Source organism: Nicotiana tabacum, chromosome 21, assembly GCF_000715075.1.
Source record: "Nicotiana tabacum cultivar K326 chromosome 21, ASM71507v2, whole genome shotgun sequence".
In the NCBI taxonomy this organism is placed as follows: domain Eukaryota; kingdom Viridiplantae; phylum Streptophyta; class Magnoliopsida; order Solanales; family Solanaceae; genus Nicotiana; species Nicotiana tabacum.
Window position 1 is genome coordinate 82227569 of NC_134100.1, and position 16729 is coordinate 82244297.

The 16729-nt window shown below is 36.3% G+C and overlaps 1 protein-coding gene across 4 annotated transcripts; it reads right to left on the minus strand.

The window, feature by feature from the left end:
* Positions 1–7678: 7678 nt before the first annotated feature.
* On the minus strand, positions 7679–14508 carry LOC107766160 (disease resistance protein RPS2-like). Of its 4 annotated transcripts, none has more exons than XM_016584913.2 (3): positions 14217–14505; positions 9517–12546; positions 7679–8194 (listed from the first exon to the last, which is right to left on the minus strand). In XM_016584913.2, exon 2 carries the CDS (start codon positions 12533–12535, stop codon positions 9527–9529), a length of 3009 nt encoding a protein of 1002 aa, XP_016440399.1. In that variant the 5' UTR covers positions 12536–12546; positions 14217–14505; the 3' UTR covers positions 7679–8194; positions 9517–9526. The 4 variants fall into 4 exon arrangements, with proteins under 4 accessions (XP_016440399.1, XP_016440404.1, XP_016440392.1 ...); XM_016584918.2 differs by lacking the exon at positions 7679–8194 and adding an exon at positions 8292–8870; XM_016584906.2 differs by lacking the exon at positions 7679–8194 and having other exon boundaries at positions 8292–12546; positions 14217–14508.
* Between the last annotated feature and the right edge of the window lie 2221 nt (positions 14509–16729).

Below are 16729 nucleotides of genomic sequence, written 5' to 3' on the forward strand. Positions count from 1 at the left end.
TATAATAGCCTAAGATCTACCCGAATCATGAATAACCACGGTTCACGCATATACACGCTTGTTACCTCGCATATACATGCTTGTTATCTCGCATATACGTCACCCCCAACATAAAATAAATATCATAGTCAATGGGGAAATACCCTCTATCCAAGCCTAGGCCAAATACTTACCTCATTCGGGCTAGTCTTCAACCTTGAATCGCGCCAAAACCTCGCTCTAGCCCTCCAATCGCGCAAATCCAAGCCAAACATCATCCAAGGAAATCAACAATGCCATAGGAAGCGATCTCAATCCATAAAGCTTCGATCTTTGAAGAAATTCCCAAAGTCAACCCTGACATGCGTGTCCGAAATTCGAAACCAATATCAAAATACGATGACCCATAACATGCCGAGTTCAAATATATAAAGGTTTTATACATAATTGATTTTAACTAGTTTAGAATCGAAATGTAGGTAATTAATTGATTGAAACGTGTCTTTTATGATGCAATGACCTGGTTGGTAACTGTGACTCGTAAGGTTTGTGTCCACTATTTCCGTGTTTCCTTGGCCTCTAAAATTGGCCTATATTAAGGAATGAAATTGGAGGAATCACATACAAAATATTATTAGCAGTAACTTAAACAAAAAACCTTGATTAAAGATTTGAGCGATCAAAACTGGTGGAGTAGAACTAAAATGGATGTTACAAAGCCTTACTTCCCTATTAACTTTGAATTATTCAACCTATTTTATTTCTCTGGGAGGGGGAGGGGGGAGAAAGATGTTGAATTTATATTTTGTATATTTATATAGATCGTATCTTCCAAGAGTTTCTCTCTCTCTCTCTCTCTCTTTTTTTTTTTACTTAATATCCAAACTAGCTACAAGACGAGTCAGTGTATTATTTTGATTTATGAGGAGCATATTTCTTATCCTATCACTTTATGAATCATAATTTGGATATTTAAGCAATTGTTGGAGAGCATATGATTTAGAGGTTTAGATAATGACTGTATGTAATGTTTCATTAAAGCAAACTAAAGTATCAAAAACTCACAGCAAAAGTGATGTTGGGCATATTTCGATATGTGTTGATGTTACTTTACCCATGTTTTAACCGCTTTTTGATGCTATTTGATCTTTAAAATGCCCAACATGGTTTAATTATTGGTTTTATGACTAATTGAGTTGTGTGTGATGAATTAGGGTGTTTGGAGTATAAAAATATGAAGAAAAGGTGCTCTAGGTAGAGGAAGAGGGGTTGGATTTCGTGCACCCTTAGCAGTGAAGTCGGCCCATAGCATCCGCCATAGCATCCGCACCTGGGCAAAGCTGAGAAGGAGGAACAAAGGGTGGATGCGACGCATCCACCCTAGCATGCGAAGTTGAGAAGTGGAGGACGAGGTGGATGCGACGTATCCACCCCAGCATCAATCCCTGTAGCCAAGTCGGATTAGGAATAAGAGAACTTTGGCCCACGACTTTTGTACGCAATATATAAGCTAAAAACGCCTCTTTTAGGGCATCTAACATATTGGGAAGAGGAAAAAAAGCCACAAAGCTGTGGAGGCCGGAATTCATCAAGTTTCTTCTTTCTCCCACCAAACTTAGTAATTTTTATGTTTCTTTGTATGATTTGTTGTTTGGCTACCATGTCTATGTGGAGTTAAACTTCACGTTCTAGGGTTGTGGTTCTTTCATGACTATTGTTATTCGGATATTGATTTTGACTTCTTGATTTATCATATTGGTTTATTTATTTAATCTTGCGCTTAATTATTTAATTGCTTGATCACCATTTGAATACTATCTACGAATCTAGAATTGAACTCGAAAGTGGGAATTCTAGATTGCATATAGGATTGAGTAGAGCAAGTTCTTGAACTCGGGCATCGGGGAACGGATTCGTGGTTAGGATAGACATATACCTAATTGCCTTGCTTGGTTGATTTACAGGAATTATAAATGCGTTCTTGTTGATTCTAACTTCATAGACATATAGGCGTTAGGTTAGCTTGAATAGGTGAGTAAGAACTCGACAGATTCTTATGAGCAATATTAACCCTGTCAACCAATAAGCTAGATAAATTAGTCGGTCAATTCAATTGAAGAATACAATATGATTGTTAGATAGCCCATAACCCTAGAACGTTTTCATTACATTGATATCATAAAAATCTGCTCTTTCTCTGTTCAAAGTTTATTATTTATATTTTTTTATTTAATTAGTTTAGAATAAAATATTTTGAGGTTTAATTCTTGTTTAGATAATTAGGATAGTCTAATTTAGTTAATAGTCAATCATAAGTCCTCGTGGGTTCGACATCCGACTTTTAGTCTCTTTATTACTTGACGACCGCGTATACTTGCGTGAGTGTGTTTGGTCGCAACAAGTTTTTGGCGCCGTTGCCGGGGACTTAGAAATTAGCTATTTTTCTAGATTAGACATTTTTTTTTATCTATTCATTTTTTTTAGTTTAGTTAGTATTTGTTATTTATTTTAACATGGCATCTTGGAATGAAAATTATTCGAATGATGGTTATTCTTATTTTGATGATCCTTGTCCATATTGTGGAGGACCCCACTGGTGAAAAAATTGTCAGAATATTTCCGGGACCGATTTGTGCGCACAATCTCAATCCTTTGAGTGGAATATTTGTAATATGTGTGGTGGTCAAGATGACCATTGGGATGGTTGTCCTAATCCTGTTCATCCTTCTCTGAGCCCTTATTATGATCTTTCTAATGATGTTTCTGAGTTTGATAGGGGCAATGAAGTGCAGGATATGGAGCCTGATGCATATATTAGGGATATTCTGAGGCAAGTAGCAGAGCAACAGGATGAACTCAAAAAAGATATGAAAAGAATGAGGGCAGCAATCACAAGAATGAAGGCCAATATGGAAGAATTGAATGAAGAGAGCGAGTACCAGCAAGAAGATAATTTTGAAAAAGTGGAGATTTTGAGCCATATGTCGCTGGTGGAACAATCCGAAAGATTAGAAATATATGAGGCTCAACGTGAGGAAATTACAAATGAGATGAGATACTTTATAGAAGGAAGAGCCAAATTGGGACAAGAGATCGATAAATTTGGTACTACTATTCACGACTTAGAGGCTCAATTGAATACAAAGGTTGATGCGTCTAACGCCCAACAAAACAGTAATGAGTTGTGTAAAGCTGAAAATGAGCTTATACGCCAAATTGAGGAGCTAAAAGTGGAGAGCCAATCACTCGAGCATATTTTTGTTGATGATGCCCATGTTGAGAAAAGTACACTAGAGCCATGTGAGGAAGTAGATAATGTTATATTTTAAGATTCTTGTGTATGTAACTATGAGGATGTAAAGAGTAATACAATTCTAGAGCTAGAGCGTATTGGTCCTCATTCCAATCATTTTTCCACATTGTGTTTAGATAGTAAGATAGTAATCAAGCCATCTGAGCCTATGGGGGAGTCAAAGAGTGAGGATGAGAGTGCTTGTATTCTTGAATTTGTCATGTCAAAAAGCAAAAAATACATTCCTCATCTAAAGGCCGAGAAGTGTAGAGTGAAAAATTTATTACTTGGCCTGGTTATCATTGTAGCCCCACCACTGGAGCATAGCCGCAAACTGGATGCCATGTTAGGAGCTCAATTCATAAGTTCGAGGTGGAGGCAAAAAGTAGTTCACGTCGTGCCGCTACGTTAAATCAGGCGCTTGTTGGGAGGCAACCCAGATTTACTGCTTTCTTTTATTTTTGTTTATATTTTATTTTATTTTATTTTTATTATTTTGTAGTATTTATTTTTGTTTTGTAGGATTATGAGCATAGGAAGCAAAGCCATTAGAAGAGTGCAAAAGCGAGCTAGATGGTGAAGACTAAGTGTGGGGTGCCCACACAAAGGACGATGTCTGGAGAAAGTCTGAGTACCTCGTGAGCCGCTATTGCTTCGGCCTTTGGCCTACCAGGGAGTCTCGTTTACCCTCTTATTATTTATAGTGTGCATTGAGGACATTGCAAAATTTTAAGTGTGGGGTGAAGAGATCGTTTGGATGAGTTTCTGTGCTATTTTAGCTTAGTTGTAGTACTCATTCTTAAGTGTAGTAGCTTTTGTGAAAAAAAAATAATAATAATAAAAAAAGTAAAAAAATTGGACTTTTCCCGACGATTGATCTCCTAGACAGTTTTCTTGAGGGATTAAAGTCTAAACAAAAATCCAAAATATATCTTTTAGCTTTCTTTAGGTAGTAATAATCCCCTGTGGTTTTTCTTTGTACCTCAGTTCTTTTTCATGGGATGTAGTTTGAACCGGGTAGCTTTTTTCTTTCCGAGTAGATTAGGAATTTAGGGAATAAAAGGAGCAAGAATGATGAACCTAGGCGCCCTTGACTTGTTTAATAGTAACATATTTATGCTTTGGCATGTGTAGTATCTTCTGTATGATTTGAATTTATTGATGATGCCTTGTTAAATTGGATAGCATGTTTTGTGGCGCCTATGTCTCGTTTACATGACTTATGTTCACCTTGTGTTTAATACTTAATATCTCGTGGCTCCGTGAATACTTGCATTGCTTGAGAGTCGGAATGTGATCGTCCTTAGTGAGTCATGTGCCATGTGTGGTGAGGTTTTTGTGTTGTCCATGGATTGTACTTGTGTCTAGAACTTGCCCGGTATGTGAGTTGAAGCGAAATTTTAGGTGATGCTCGGTTTGAAAAATAATTTTAGGCTTTCTTTGATCTTTTTGAGCTTATTGCTTATCACAAATAAAATCTATCCCTAGTTAACCCTTTTGAGCCTGTAGACCTTTTATTTGGTACCCACATTACAAGCTTATACGCTTTTTATTCTTAATTGACATTGTTTTGATCGTTTTACCTCTTAAAGCACTTTAATTGTTAGATGAGCGCTAAAAGAAGTAAGAAGGGACTAAGTGTGGGGTGACTTTTGAGTGGAACCAATGAAAGAAAGAAGGGTGCACTTATTTTGTAAAATAATACACCACTAGCGAAAATTGAAAGAAAAAAAAAAAGAAGAGAAAAATCTGGAAAAAAGAAAAGAAAAATATAGATGAATAAATTGTTGTCTTGTTCTTGCTAGTGGGTATGAATTAAAGTAGTGCTTAAAGAAAGAGGAAATATTGTTGGGGTGATATTATTTGTGAAATTGAAGTGGTGTTGAAGAATTTGCGCTTAAGTTATTTGATGATGTGTTAAAGTGCTTAGGAGGTTGAGTCACTATTCCTAAAATATATCTTACCTTTTCCTTAGCCCACATTACAACCATGAAAAAGTCCTAATTAATTTTAGATCGAGCGAGCTTACATTAGTAGAGATTTACATTAAGGGCAAGCCTATGGTACCAATTGCATGCATGTGACTTCTCTGTGAGAGTGAGCGATTTTCTTTGATATATGTGAGTCATTAAAATATTTGATCATGAGATTTGAATGTGTGGACTGAACTTACTCTCTTGTGCTTGTTGTGAGGGCACATGGTTTCACGAGGGATAGGTAACGTTATTAGACTTCTCTATGATGTTGGGTGTTCAAGCCATGAGTGCATTGTGACATTGAGTCGATTTTTGAGGTTAGGATTGTTGTGAGCATGTTGTCTTTGTTTGAATAATTTTAAAAGAATGACACAAGTAAAGGTAAGTGCATATGATGCATATTCTAGAGCCTAGTTGTGGCAAATGACCATGGTCATAGGTGTAGTATGCTTTGAATGATAAGAGCTTAATTTTGTTTCGTCTACTATAGTGATGGTTTGTTCGAGGACGAACAAAGGTTTAAGTGTGGGGTGGTGATGTTGGGCATATTTCGATATGTGTTGATGTTACTTTACCCATATTTTAACCGCTTTTTGATGCTATTTGATCTTTAAAATGCCCAACATGGTTTAATTATTGGTTTTATGACTAATTGAGTTGTGTGTGATGAATTAGGGTGTTTGGAGTATAAAAATATGAAGAAAAGGTGCTCTAGGTAGAGGAAGAGGGGTTGGATTTCGTGCACCCTTAGCAGTGAAGTCGGCCCATAGCATCCGCCATAGCATCCGCACCTGGGCAAAGCTGAGAAGGAGGAACAAAGGGTGGATGCGACGCATCCACCCTAGCATGCGAAGCTGAGAAGTGGAGGACAAGGTGGATGCGACGCATCCACCCCATCATCAATCCCTGTAGCCAAGTCGGATTAGGAATAAGAGAACTTTGGCCCACGACTTTTGTACGCAATATATAAGCTAAAAACGCCTCTTTTAGGGCATCTAACATATTGGGAAGAGGAAAAAAAGCCACAAAGCTGTGGAGGCCGGAATTCATCAAGTTTCTTCTTTCTCCCACCAAACTTAGTAATTTTTATGTTTCTTTGTATGATTTGTTGTTTGGCTACCATGTCTATGTTAAGTTAAACTTCACGTTCTAGAGTTGTGGTTCTTTCATGACTATTGTTATTCGGATATTGATTTTGACTTCTTGATTTATCATATTGATTTATTTATTCAATCTTGCGCTTAATTATTTAATTGCTTGATCACCATTTGAATACTATCTACGAATCTAGAATTGAACTCGAAAGTGGGAATTCTAGATTGCATATAGGATTGAGTAGAGCAAGTTCTTGAACTCGGGCATCGGGGAACGGATTCGTGGTTAGGATAGACATATACCTAATTGCCTTGCTTGGTTGATTTACAGGAATTATAAATGCGTTCTTGTTGATTCTAACTCCATAGACATATAGGCGTTAGGTTAGTTTGAATAGGCGAGTAAGAACTCGACAGATTCTTATGAGCAATATTAACCCTGTCAACCAATAAGCTAGATAAATTAGTCGGTCAATTCAATTAAAGAATATAATAGGATTGTTAGATAGCCCATAACCCTAGAACGTTTTCATTACATTGATATCATAAAAATCTGCTCTTTCTCTGTTCAAAGTTCATTATTTATATTTTTTTATTTAATTAGTTTAGAATAAAATATTTTGAGGTTTAATTCTTGTTTAGATAATTAGGATAGTCTAATTTAGTTAATAGTCAATCATAAGTCCTCGTGGGTTCGACATCCGACTTTTAGTCTCTTTATTACTTGACGACCGCGTATACTTGCGTGAAGCTATATATTACTATTCTGTTTTTCAATAATAAAATTAATTCCTTATTGTGCAATTTTCATCTGTAAGTAAACTTGTAATGCGTTGAGGATGAAAAGAAAACTTTAAACTTATGATGTATATTTTACACTAACTTGATATATTAAATTCACATTTCGATCGAAAATATTTAGTTGATTACGTAAAACTTCTTCTGAGCGAAAAAAATGTCAAAAGTGAAAATGAAGAGACATCTGAATCAAGGAGAAAAAAGAACACCATAAGTTTGACACTTTGTGCTTCTCTCGTCTTAAGTCACTACTAATAAGCTTTTGAATAAATTAATAGATCTGTGCTTCTCTCTTATACATTTATCGCTTCTATATTAACAAAAGCATCGTGAAGTTTAGTACTTGTATTGGGATCGAACTAACAAGGCATCATGCGGAATCTAACAAAAAGAACTTTGATGACGATAAATTAGACATAAAAGAAATATATCGAACGAGATTATCATTTAAAGTGACAGCAAATTGAAGAAAGTTTAGAAGTTAAAACTATAAATAGGCCTGCTATTTTGCATGTTATTATGGAAAAAGGCATGGCATGTAAAAAAGCCATAAAACTCAACATTAGCTTGAATATATGTTAGAATCTTCGTCTTTCGACTGTGCAAGGACAAGTACAATTGTTGCTATGTTGCAAAGTCTACATATTTGAATCATGCGACAAACAAGCTCTCGCTAAAGAAGTTGGAGCTAGATATTTACCTGATTCAATGTCAGTACAAATTTTGCCACTTGAAAATGGCCTTGACTTTAACAAATGATCAGCACATTCACATTAACAGTGCAAATGAAAACAGTATCCTTTTATCTGTATGCTGCTGCTGATCGCCCAAACGGGAAAGCTCTGGGCACCATCAGGCGGGAGCTGGGCTATTACTGCCCCAACTTCAGGGGCATCCAGTGCGCAGGATAGGGTCAACCCGACCACGTCAGAGGCGGATCCAGGATTTGAACTTTATGGGTTCAAATTAGGAATTCTACTACATCGCGTCTTCTAAATTAGGAACTTTATGGATTTCATTGGCTCCGCGCTCCTGGATTATTGGGAATAAACCCCCTACAGAAATAATATTCACGGTAATAAAAGTGGAATAATAACGTAGCATCGAGATACGGTAATTAATAAGAATAAAAGAGTGACAACGACACCAAGATTTTTACGTGGAAAACCCTTTTGAATAAGGGAAAAAACTACGGCCCCGAGACGAGAAACTGATATCACTATAGCAAGGAATTTTACACTTTGTAGGTCTGAGTAAAATACTTCAAAGACCACTGCAACACTCAAAAGAAATAACATTCTTTTGATATTCCCACCTCACTACAATATCGTTCACTCTCTATTTTTCTCACAGACTATTTTCTTATACCCTGTCTGTGATGCCTCACTCTTTCTTTCTCTTATACCCTGTATGTGATGCCTCACTCTTTCTTTCTCTCTTTGTTGGTGTGTAGAGATGAGAGCCGAAGCTCTCCTTTTATAGGCAGAGCCTCACTCTCTCACGCCTACTATATTTAACATTTTCCTCTCACGCCTACTATATTTAACATTTTCCTCTCACGCCTACTATATTTAACACTTTCCTCTCTAGCCCTGTTGCATGGTGAGGAGGACTCAGCCGAGATAGATTGCACTCTGCTGGAGCCAAACTTTGAGCTGATCGTGTCCAGAACCATGTTGAGACACTGGCAAGATCTGGACTAAGAGAAAGGGTATTTTACTGATTTTTCTCCTGAAATGATAATTGAAAGATGCATGAAAATAATCTCTGCTAATTTGAACTGATTCATCAGTATATACTGTGCATGCAGCCAAAATAATGGAAAGTCACTTCTTGAAATCTTGGGTTTCTGTGTCAGTTAATAAGAAAAAAACTCACCTAATAATCCCCTCTTCATTTTCATACCAAATGCAAATGAAGACGACGACTCCAAAACAACCAAAATGTTAAACAAGGCGATAAAGTTCGATATGATATAGGCAAAAGCACTGTTCTTTATTAATAAAATAGAAGAAAGAAATGCATAATTGTGAGAAAGAAAAAAGTCAGCTTTTATCGAAGTCCCAAACTCAAGACCATTATAGCGTAGTAGGAAATAAGTCGGGATAAAACTGCAAAGAAAATAAGGCATAAGTCTTTCCATTACAATTCATTTTTTGTGTTTCTTCAGTTCCTGCCAGAAATAGCCATTATGCATAAACCATTTTTCAGATATTTGGCCTACTCACTCAACGCACTATATCCATTCTCTTATAGTGTTGAATAAGAAACATGATTCACAAAATTAAAAACTTTTGACTTCAAGTCAATGCTGATTAAATAACATTTCAGAATCCCTAAGAGAAAGTCTTTAAGAGAGCACAAGCTTATTACTTACAGTAAGAATATTATCGCGGCCCAAAAGAAGAACTCCCCGAGCTGCCACCATAACTGTTTATGGTGTTGGAATCAACCCTAATGCCTTCATTAGGAGCAGATTCAGGTTTAAAGAGTGGAGCAAGGAGAGACATGGCAATAGGGTGGTTCTGCTCTAATGTCCACCACCACCTTCTGCTTCCTTTTATCTGTTTGAGAGAGTCAACTAATTGCTGCCTTATTTCTAGAAAGAAGGGAATTATTTCCAGCTCCGGGCAATCTATGACTTCAATAGTTGTTAAGGAATCACAAATCATCGGGCCTCTGCATATGCTTCTCAGTCTTGGTATAGAAACTAATCTCAATTTTTGCAAACTTGGGAGGACCAATTCACTGTCGTTCTCTTGAATGACCTCTTCACTTTCTGCTTCTGTAACTATCTCCTCCAGCATTGGACAACTTCGCAATTCAATCTCTTCAAGGTTGTTGAGTTGCCGCACTAACTCAAGTGGCAGCAGACTCGTGAGATTATCACAAGCAATAACATTCAACACTTTAAGTGTTGAAAGAGTGCCCGCTGGTGGAATCCCCTTGCATATATTTTGCAGTCTGCTCAGACCCTCGATCTCTAGCAACTCTAAATCGGGAAATGTGCCCCACTCTGAAGTTATAATCCATTCCATCTCGTCACAATACTTTATTTTGCAATGTTTTAGGTGGGAAGAGGCGTTCATAATAAACATTGGTAAGTGAGTGATGCCAGAGCATTCATGAACGGCCAACTCAAGTATCGTTGGCAACCAAGAAGGGGCTTCCCTTTCAACGATGTGAATCCCGAAGAACCCTACACTATTTTTCCCAGGTAATTTAGAGGACTGCGGATAGCCTATGCAAAATTTGAAACTCTCAAGCGTGCTCCAGTGACCCGACAAGACATAACGATTGAAGTCGTGCAAGGTGCTGAAATTGGCTTCAAGGTTTGCCAAGCTGGTGCAGCTTGCCACAACATTAACAAAATCCAAACCGAACATTAGAGGTTGCCATAAACCAATAGTTAAGAGGTCTTCCAAAAACCTGTATGTTCCTAAAAGTCGAATATTAAATCCATCAACAGTAGTATAGGAGAGATCCAGATGCTTCAGATTGAGTAACATTTCCATTCCCTGTGGCGTACACTCGATTGATGTAGAAGAGAGATCCAAAATCCTCAGCTCCTTGAGCCTTTCCATTGTTGGAACGGAACGCAAGTTCCAACAACTGCGTAGTAGCAGAGCGTGGAGGTTTTCCAGATTAGAAAGTGAATCGGGCAACCTAGTGATGCCTGTGTAAGATAAGTCCAGAACTTTGAGACTTCCTAGATGGTTAAAGAAAGAAGGAAGTATGCCCTTGGACAATGAATTATACTGCAAAAGCAATGTAGTTAGCTGAGGACATCTCGGTTCAAAACTCAAAGAGCCCAAATCATTTCTCATTAACGAGATTCTTTCAAGGCCTACGAGCCATTCGTTCTCAACTGGTGGAACACGAATTCCACTTCCTGCTCGGATCATAAACAGTGGATTCACTCTTGTAACAGCTATTGCCATATCCCTAATGAGGTCATGCATTTTGACATATTCATTCAAACTACCTTCTTGACAGCCAATCTCTAATAGGCATGCGTTTTTCAGTTCGTCTAATATCATCTTTCCCTGCAGCATCTTGGATTCTCCATACCCGAGATTATCCAACATGCCTTCCCATATCCAGTATTTAATCAATTCTTCAGTCTCAATATGATGATCCTCTGGGTACAATGCACAATAAAGAAAACATGACCGAGTCACATTGTCCTTCAGTCTTTCATAGCTAAATCTCAGACGTGTGAAGACTCGATTCTCCATTCCTTCTATTCTTCCCATTGCATTTTTCAGCTGGCTTAATGCGTTTTCCCATTGCCTCGTATCATTTTCTCTTCTTAAAGCCCGACCAACTGTTACAAGAGCTAGTGGAAGACCTCCACACTCCATCGCGACATCCTTGGAAACAGCTTGTAATCTTGGAGATGCTAGCACCTCATCACCGACCTTTTGTTTAAAGAGGTCCCATGCTTCTTCCTTAGAAAGAACACTAACTTCGACGTCTCTCATTGTTTCCATGCCACGACAAACCATCATAGATCTAGTAGTTATTATCAACTTGCAGTCATGTCCATAACCCGGGGATGGAATTCCTACGACCTCCAAAGAAAATGCTTCCCATAAATCATCTATAATTAAAAGAAATCTTCTTCTTCGCATCAATGCTTCAAGTAATTGAGCTGCTCTTTCCATTTCATCGTCTTCATCATCGAAAGATAAACCTACAGCTCTAGCAATATCCTTTTGTAACTTTTGGACATTTGAATCCTTGGATGCCGTGACCCAAATGACATTATCAAAAACTGCGCTCTCTCTCAAAAGTCGATTATTGATTGCTACCAGTATGGATGTCTTACCCACTCCCCCCATTCCATAAATACCAATTATCCCAGTGTGTCCATCATTCAAATACTTCCATACTAATTCCAAACTTCTTTGAGCAGTTTCTCCCACTAATGAAGTTTCTGGTAATATCTTTCCTCTCTGAGGCATCATATCAACCAATGAAGCATCTGGATATATGCTCTGCGCCAAGAGCCTGTCGACTTCTTTAATTTTCTTATCAAAGTGTTTCCCTACCTTTAATCGAGACATATAATTTGGACAACATCCGTTTAAACATCGCTTGTTTTTAGTAATTTCTTCTTGCAAGCGAGTTACAGCACTTTTGATCTTTCCTACATTAGTAAGCCACATATTTACCTCAGCCTTTGGCTCCATTCCGCGCCATACTTTTTCCACTTGCAACTTCCTCTTAACATCCTCCTCCCGAGCTTTAAGCAATTCCATCTTTTTATCAAGGTTATTTGCTAATGCATGAGGTTTTCTCAGATATGTACATTTTTCGGAAACGGATTGATGCAAGCAGGTCTCTCCACAAAAACATTGCATCATGCTTAACACTGCACCAACAATTTCCATGGCCGGTATGTCTGCAAAACAACAGAAGGCAAAGATAAAGAGAAACAAAACCAACTATGAGGTGGCTCATGTAAGTGGACTGCTAAGAAAAAGACATTGAACCTAACCCAAGCCTAAAGCTATATTGTGAAGTTAAGAATGTTAAGGACCAAGAGACTAGGGCTCATACCCTCAACTAAAGTCCGACTCTAGCACCAGAGGCAGAGCTAGGATTTGAAGTTTATGGGTTGGGGATTGTAGTTTGTTTTAAGTTATCAGGTTCTAAACTAATAATTTGTACATAGTTAATGAATTTCCTAAGACAAATACAAGGTTTGGACGAAATCTACTAAGTTTGGCTGAACCCATATCTCGCATGCTCTGCCCTGTCTAGCTCTCCCACCTTCCCCCCAAAACCCTTTCCCAGCACGCCCACATTTACATATTTGAAATGTGGATAACATAACATTGAAGTCTAATAATGGATAACCCAACATCAGCGACGGGTCTGGTTCTAAAACCATCGGAGAACAAGGCCCCACATTGGTTGAGGGTATGATTTGTATTCTCTCTATACGGTCTTGAACAATCCTCAGCCCCAAAAGCTAGCTCATGGGGTTAGAATAGTTCAAGAATATATAAAGATAATACAACTTAAATCCTCAACTAATGTGAGACTCTGACACTCTAAAATCACAACTTATAAGGTTTAAGCTGCAAACCAGATAAGTAACCGTCTATGCTAAAACCATCAAATTGACTGCCAAGTTTAACATTTCCTGTTAAGTTTAATTTCTATCCACTGAAAATGAAAATAAAAGTTACTTAAAAGTCAATTGCAGAGGTAACTCTCTATACTGAGTATAGTTGGGTAATGCAGAAAAAGAAATGGGAGCAGGCAACCTATTGGAACTAGTATAACTACACAAATGGTATAAACATTCTTCACACCATCAGTGTATATAATAGCCAAAGTCTTTCGCCTTTCCTGGTTGTTTCCTCAAGAACTAATTTTACTCACTATCCAACGTCAATTCAGAATTTACCACAGCCAGTGACGGATGTAGGTAACAAGTTAGATGTTCAACCGAACCCACTAATTATAATACAGAACATAGACATATATGTAAAAGATTCATAACTCTATAAGCGCAATGGGTTCAATGGTAAAACCATAAAGATCAAGCCATCAAGTTAAAACCTGGATCCGCCTTTGGTCACAGCAAAAGTAGCAGATATTCATGTTGACAAACAGCAAGTACCCATCAACTTAACATTCATAAGATGGACTGTATTTGAGGTAAGAGTGAATTTCATTTGGCCATAAAAATAAAATCACCTTTTTCTCGGAAAATTTTCACTTTTTTTGGAATCCGTGTTTGGCAATAGTGTTTGGAATCAAATTTCACTTAAAGTTAATTTCAAATTTTTTCGGAAAAAACTCCAAAAAATAATTTTTCAAAATTTTCACACAACTCTAATTTTCAAATACATTCATTTTTTTCTGAAATTTTATAATTCTTATGTCCAAACCCCACTAACCACTTACTTTAGTATGAGTATTCTTGAAGTCAGTTGGAAGGTAGAGGGGCTCCTTATCTTCTTTTGTGAAAAATTAGAAAGTGATTATTAACATAAAAGATATGCAACTTTCAGCAGGAATGAAAATATACTGAGATATATTGTATATATAGCTACTAACCTGAAGTGACAAATTTGGGAAGACTTTGATTCAGACTGAGTTTATTGAGGCAAAAATATCAATATGACAATATGTTAAGAAGAGTGTGAATGTATATGAAGATAAATGCCCTGTAATTCAATGAGGTAATGAAAGTCAAGGCCAGCTACGCGTTGACGCTTAAGTCATCTTCATATATAACTGAGAAGATTCATCTATCATTTTCCTGCCCCACATTAAAATTTCACTCCCCAAAATTGTTGCTGAGTTTTTCATTCCATTAGCTAATCATGGTATTCCCGTTTCAAATATTAGACCTTAATTATTACTCCTCTCTTTTTAAGTTTTGCTTGTCATAGTTTGACTAGGGGATGCAGCTGCTTTAGGCTCCGATTGGAGGATGCCCATTTTTTTTTAAATAAAGTTATGAAAAAGTTTGATTTCTTTATTTAACAAATAAAGAGATAGGATTTGCAATTGTTTTGATTTCTGCCAAGGAAATTGCATACCCGAATTTTATAAGAAATGTGTAATATATAGGAAGAAACAATTTGAGGAGAATGTTAATAGTGAAATCTCAAAATCTCTCGGAGTGTCCTTTAGAGTTGATTACTTTTTATACATACTCCCTCTGGTCCATAATAAATAATTTTTTAACTTTTGATGTGCCCCTTAAGAAAATACTCACTCCTAGAACAAAAATATATTTTGACTGAATTATCCTTAATTAAAATTTATATGTTGTTAACTTGACACATTGAGATATGTAAATAAGGGCAAATTTTAGAAAAATAAAGTTAATTCCCTCTCGATTATATAAAAGGACACTTATTTTGGACCAAAATAAAAGTCAAAAAAATCACTTATTATGGACCAGAGAGAGTAGTAGACAAGGTTATTTTTTTATTTTAAAATAGATTTGAACAATTAGAGGCATGTGAAAATATTTTTGATTTTCTATTTAGCGGTAAAAACTGAGATCACTAGTTGATGGAAATTTAAAAAAATATTGCTTCCATCTTGAATGCTCGTTAAATCATAATAATCAACCCGATATTAATAGTTTAGATTTATTTTCCGAATCAAAAATATTAAGGAAAATAATACAATTAGAAGATAACAATTTAATTGATATACTCAATCAAATAAAAAGGTTTGATTATTTTTCAAATGTCCATATTACTTATAGAATAATGTTAATAACTCCTATTACCGTTGCTTCAGCAGAAAAAAGTGTTTCAAAATTAAAATTGATAAAACCTTACCTAAGATCAACAATGTCTCAAAGATATTAAATGAATTAGCTATATTGTCAATTGAGAAAGACTTATTAGAGAAATTGATTATAAAAAACTAATAATAACTTTGCATCTAAAAAAAGTTAGAAAAATAGACTTCAAATAAAAATAAAATATTTTTTATTAATAAAAAAGGTAAGGTCCCTCATAAAGTTTGGCTTTAGGCCATGAAATTGGTTCGGGCCGCCCCTGGTTTGACTCTGTTGAAATTTAAGAAAGATAGAAAAACTTTAAAAATTAATGATCTGCTAGTGATATTGTCCGTTCCGGGCATAGACCTTCACGAGTTTAAAATGAGTCACTAGGGTCTTAGGCTTGTTAACTTATATACCCAACATCCCTCTTGTGTTTTGCCGATGTGAGACTATGTCTAAAGTCCGGGATTTGCCTAAACTCAGTTGAACTCTAACCCACCATTGGCAAAACTGACACAAAACAGCTCAGTCCGCTAGTGATATTGTCCGCTTTGGGCCTAGGCCCTGACGCGTTTTAAACCCGTGAGGGCCTAGGTCCAGAGCGGACAATATCATTAGCGGGTTGGGCGGTTACATGTATAAGACTATAAGATTTTTAAAACTTATAGTTTTAAGCATATCATAATATTTATATGGCTTCTCATTAATAAACTATAAAAATGTTTCATTTTTTTTGGAATAGATTAATAAAAAATTGTGTCACACAAAGTAAAACAGGATTTTGTCTTTATAAAAGTTCACTAAGTACATTTAATATTGAATTAATCAAAATGTGGGATTTTGATTCTTTTACATAAAAAGTATATTATATTTAAATCATCTCTATATTACCATCAAATGTTGAATAACTTTGCAAATTTAACCTTACACATGTGCCAATTTATCGGATACCATCTACCACGCCTAGGTATACGTAGTTAATTGTACACTTAAAACAAAAGACATCCAAAAGCCTCTAATAAGAACATGTTTTAAACATAACAAATTAATTGTTTAAAGGTCAAAATTCGAATTGCAGAACTGCCATAGTTTAAATATCTTCTTTATTCCGAGTAAGACTGCAAGAAGAGAAAAATACCAAGTCAAAATTAATGTTTTTACTTTATGTAACACCGATATAAAACATATTCACATGGTGTCAGTACCCACGGCAACTCTATTTGTGTTATAAGTAGATGTATGAACACATTACATGGCCAAAAAGAACAAGGAAAAGACTAAAAAATTTATAGGTCACTGCAATGACAATTACAAAAAAGAA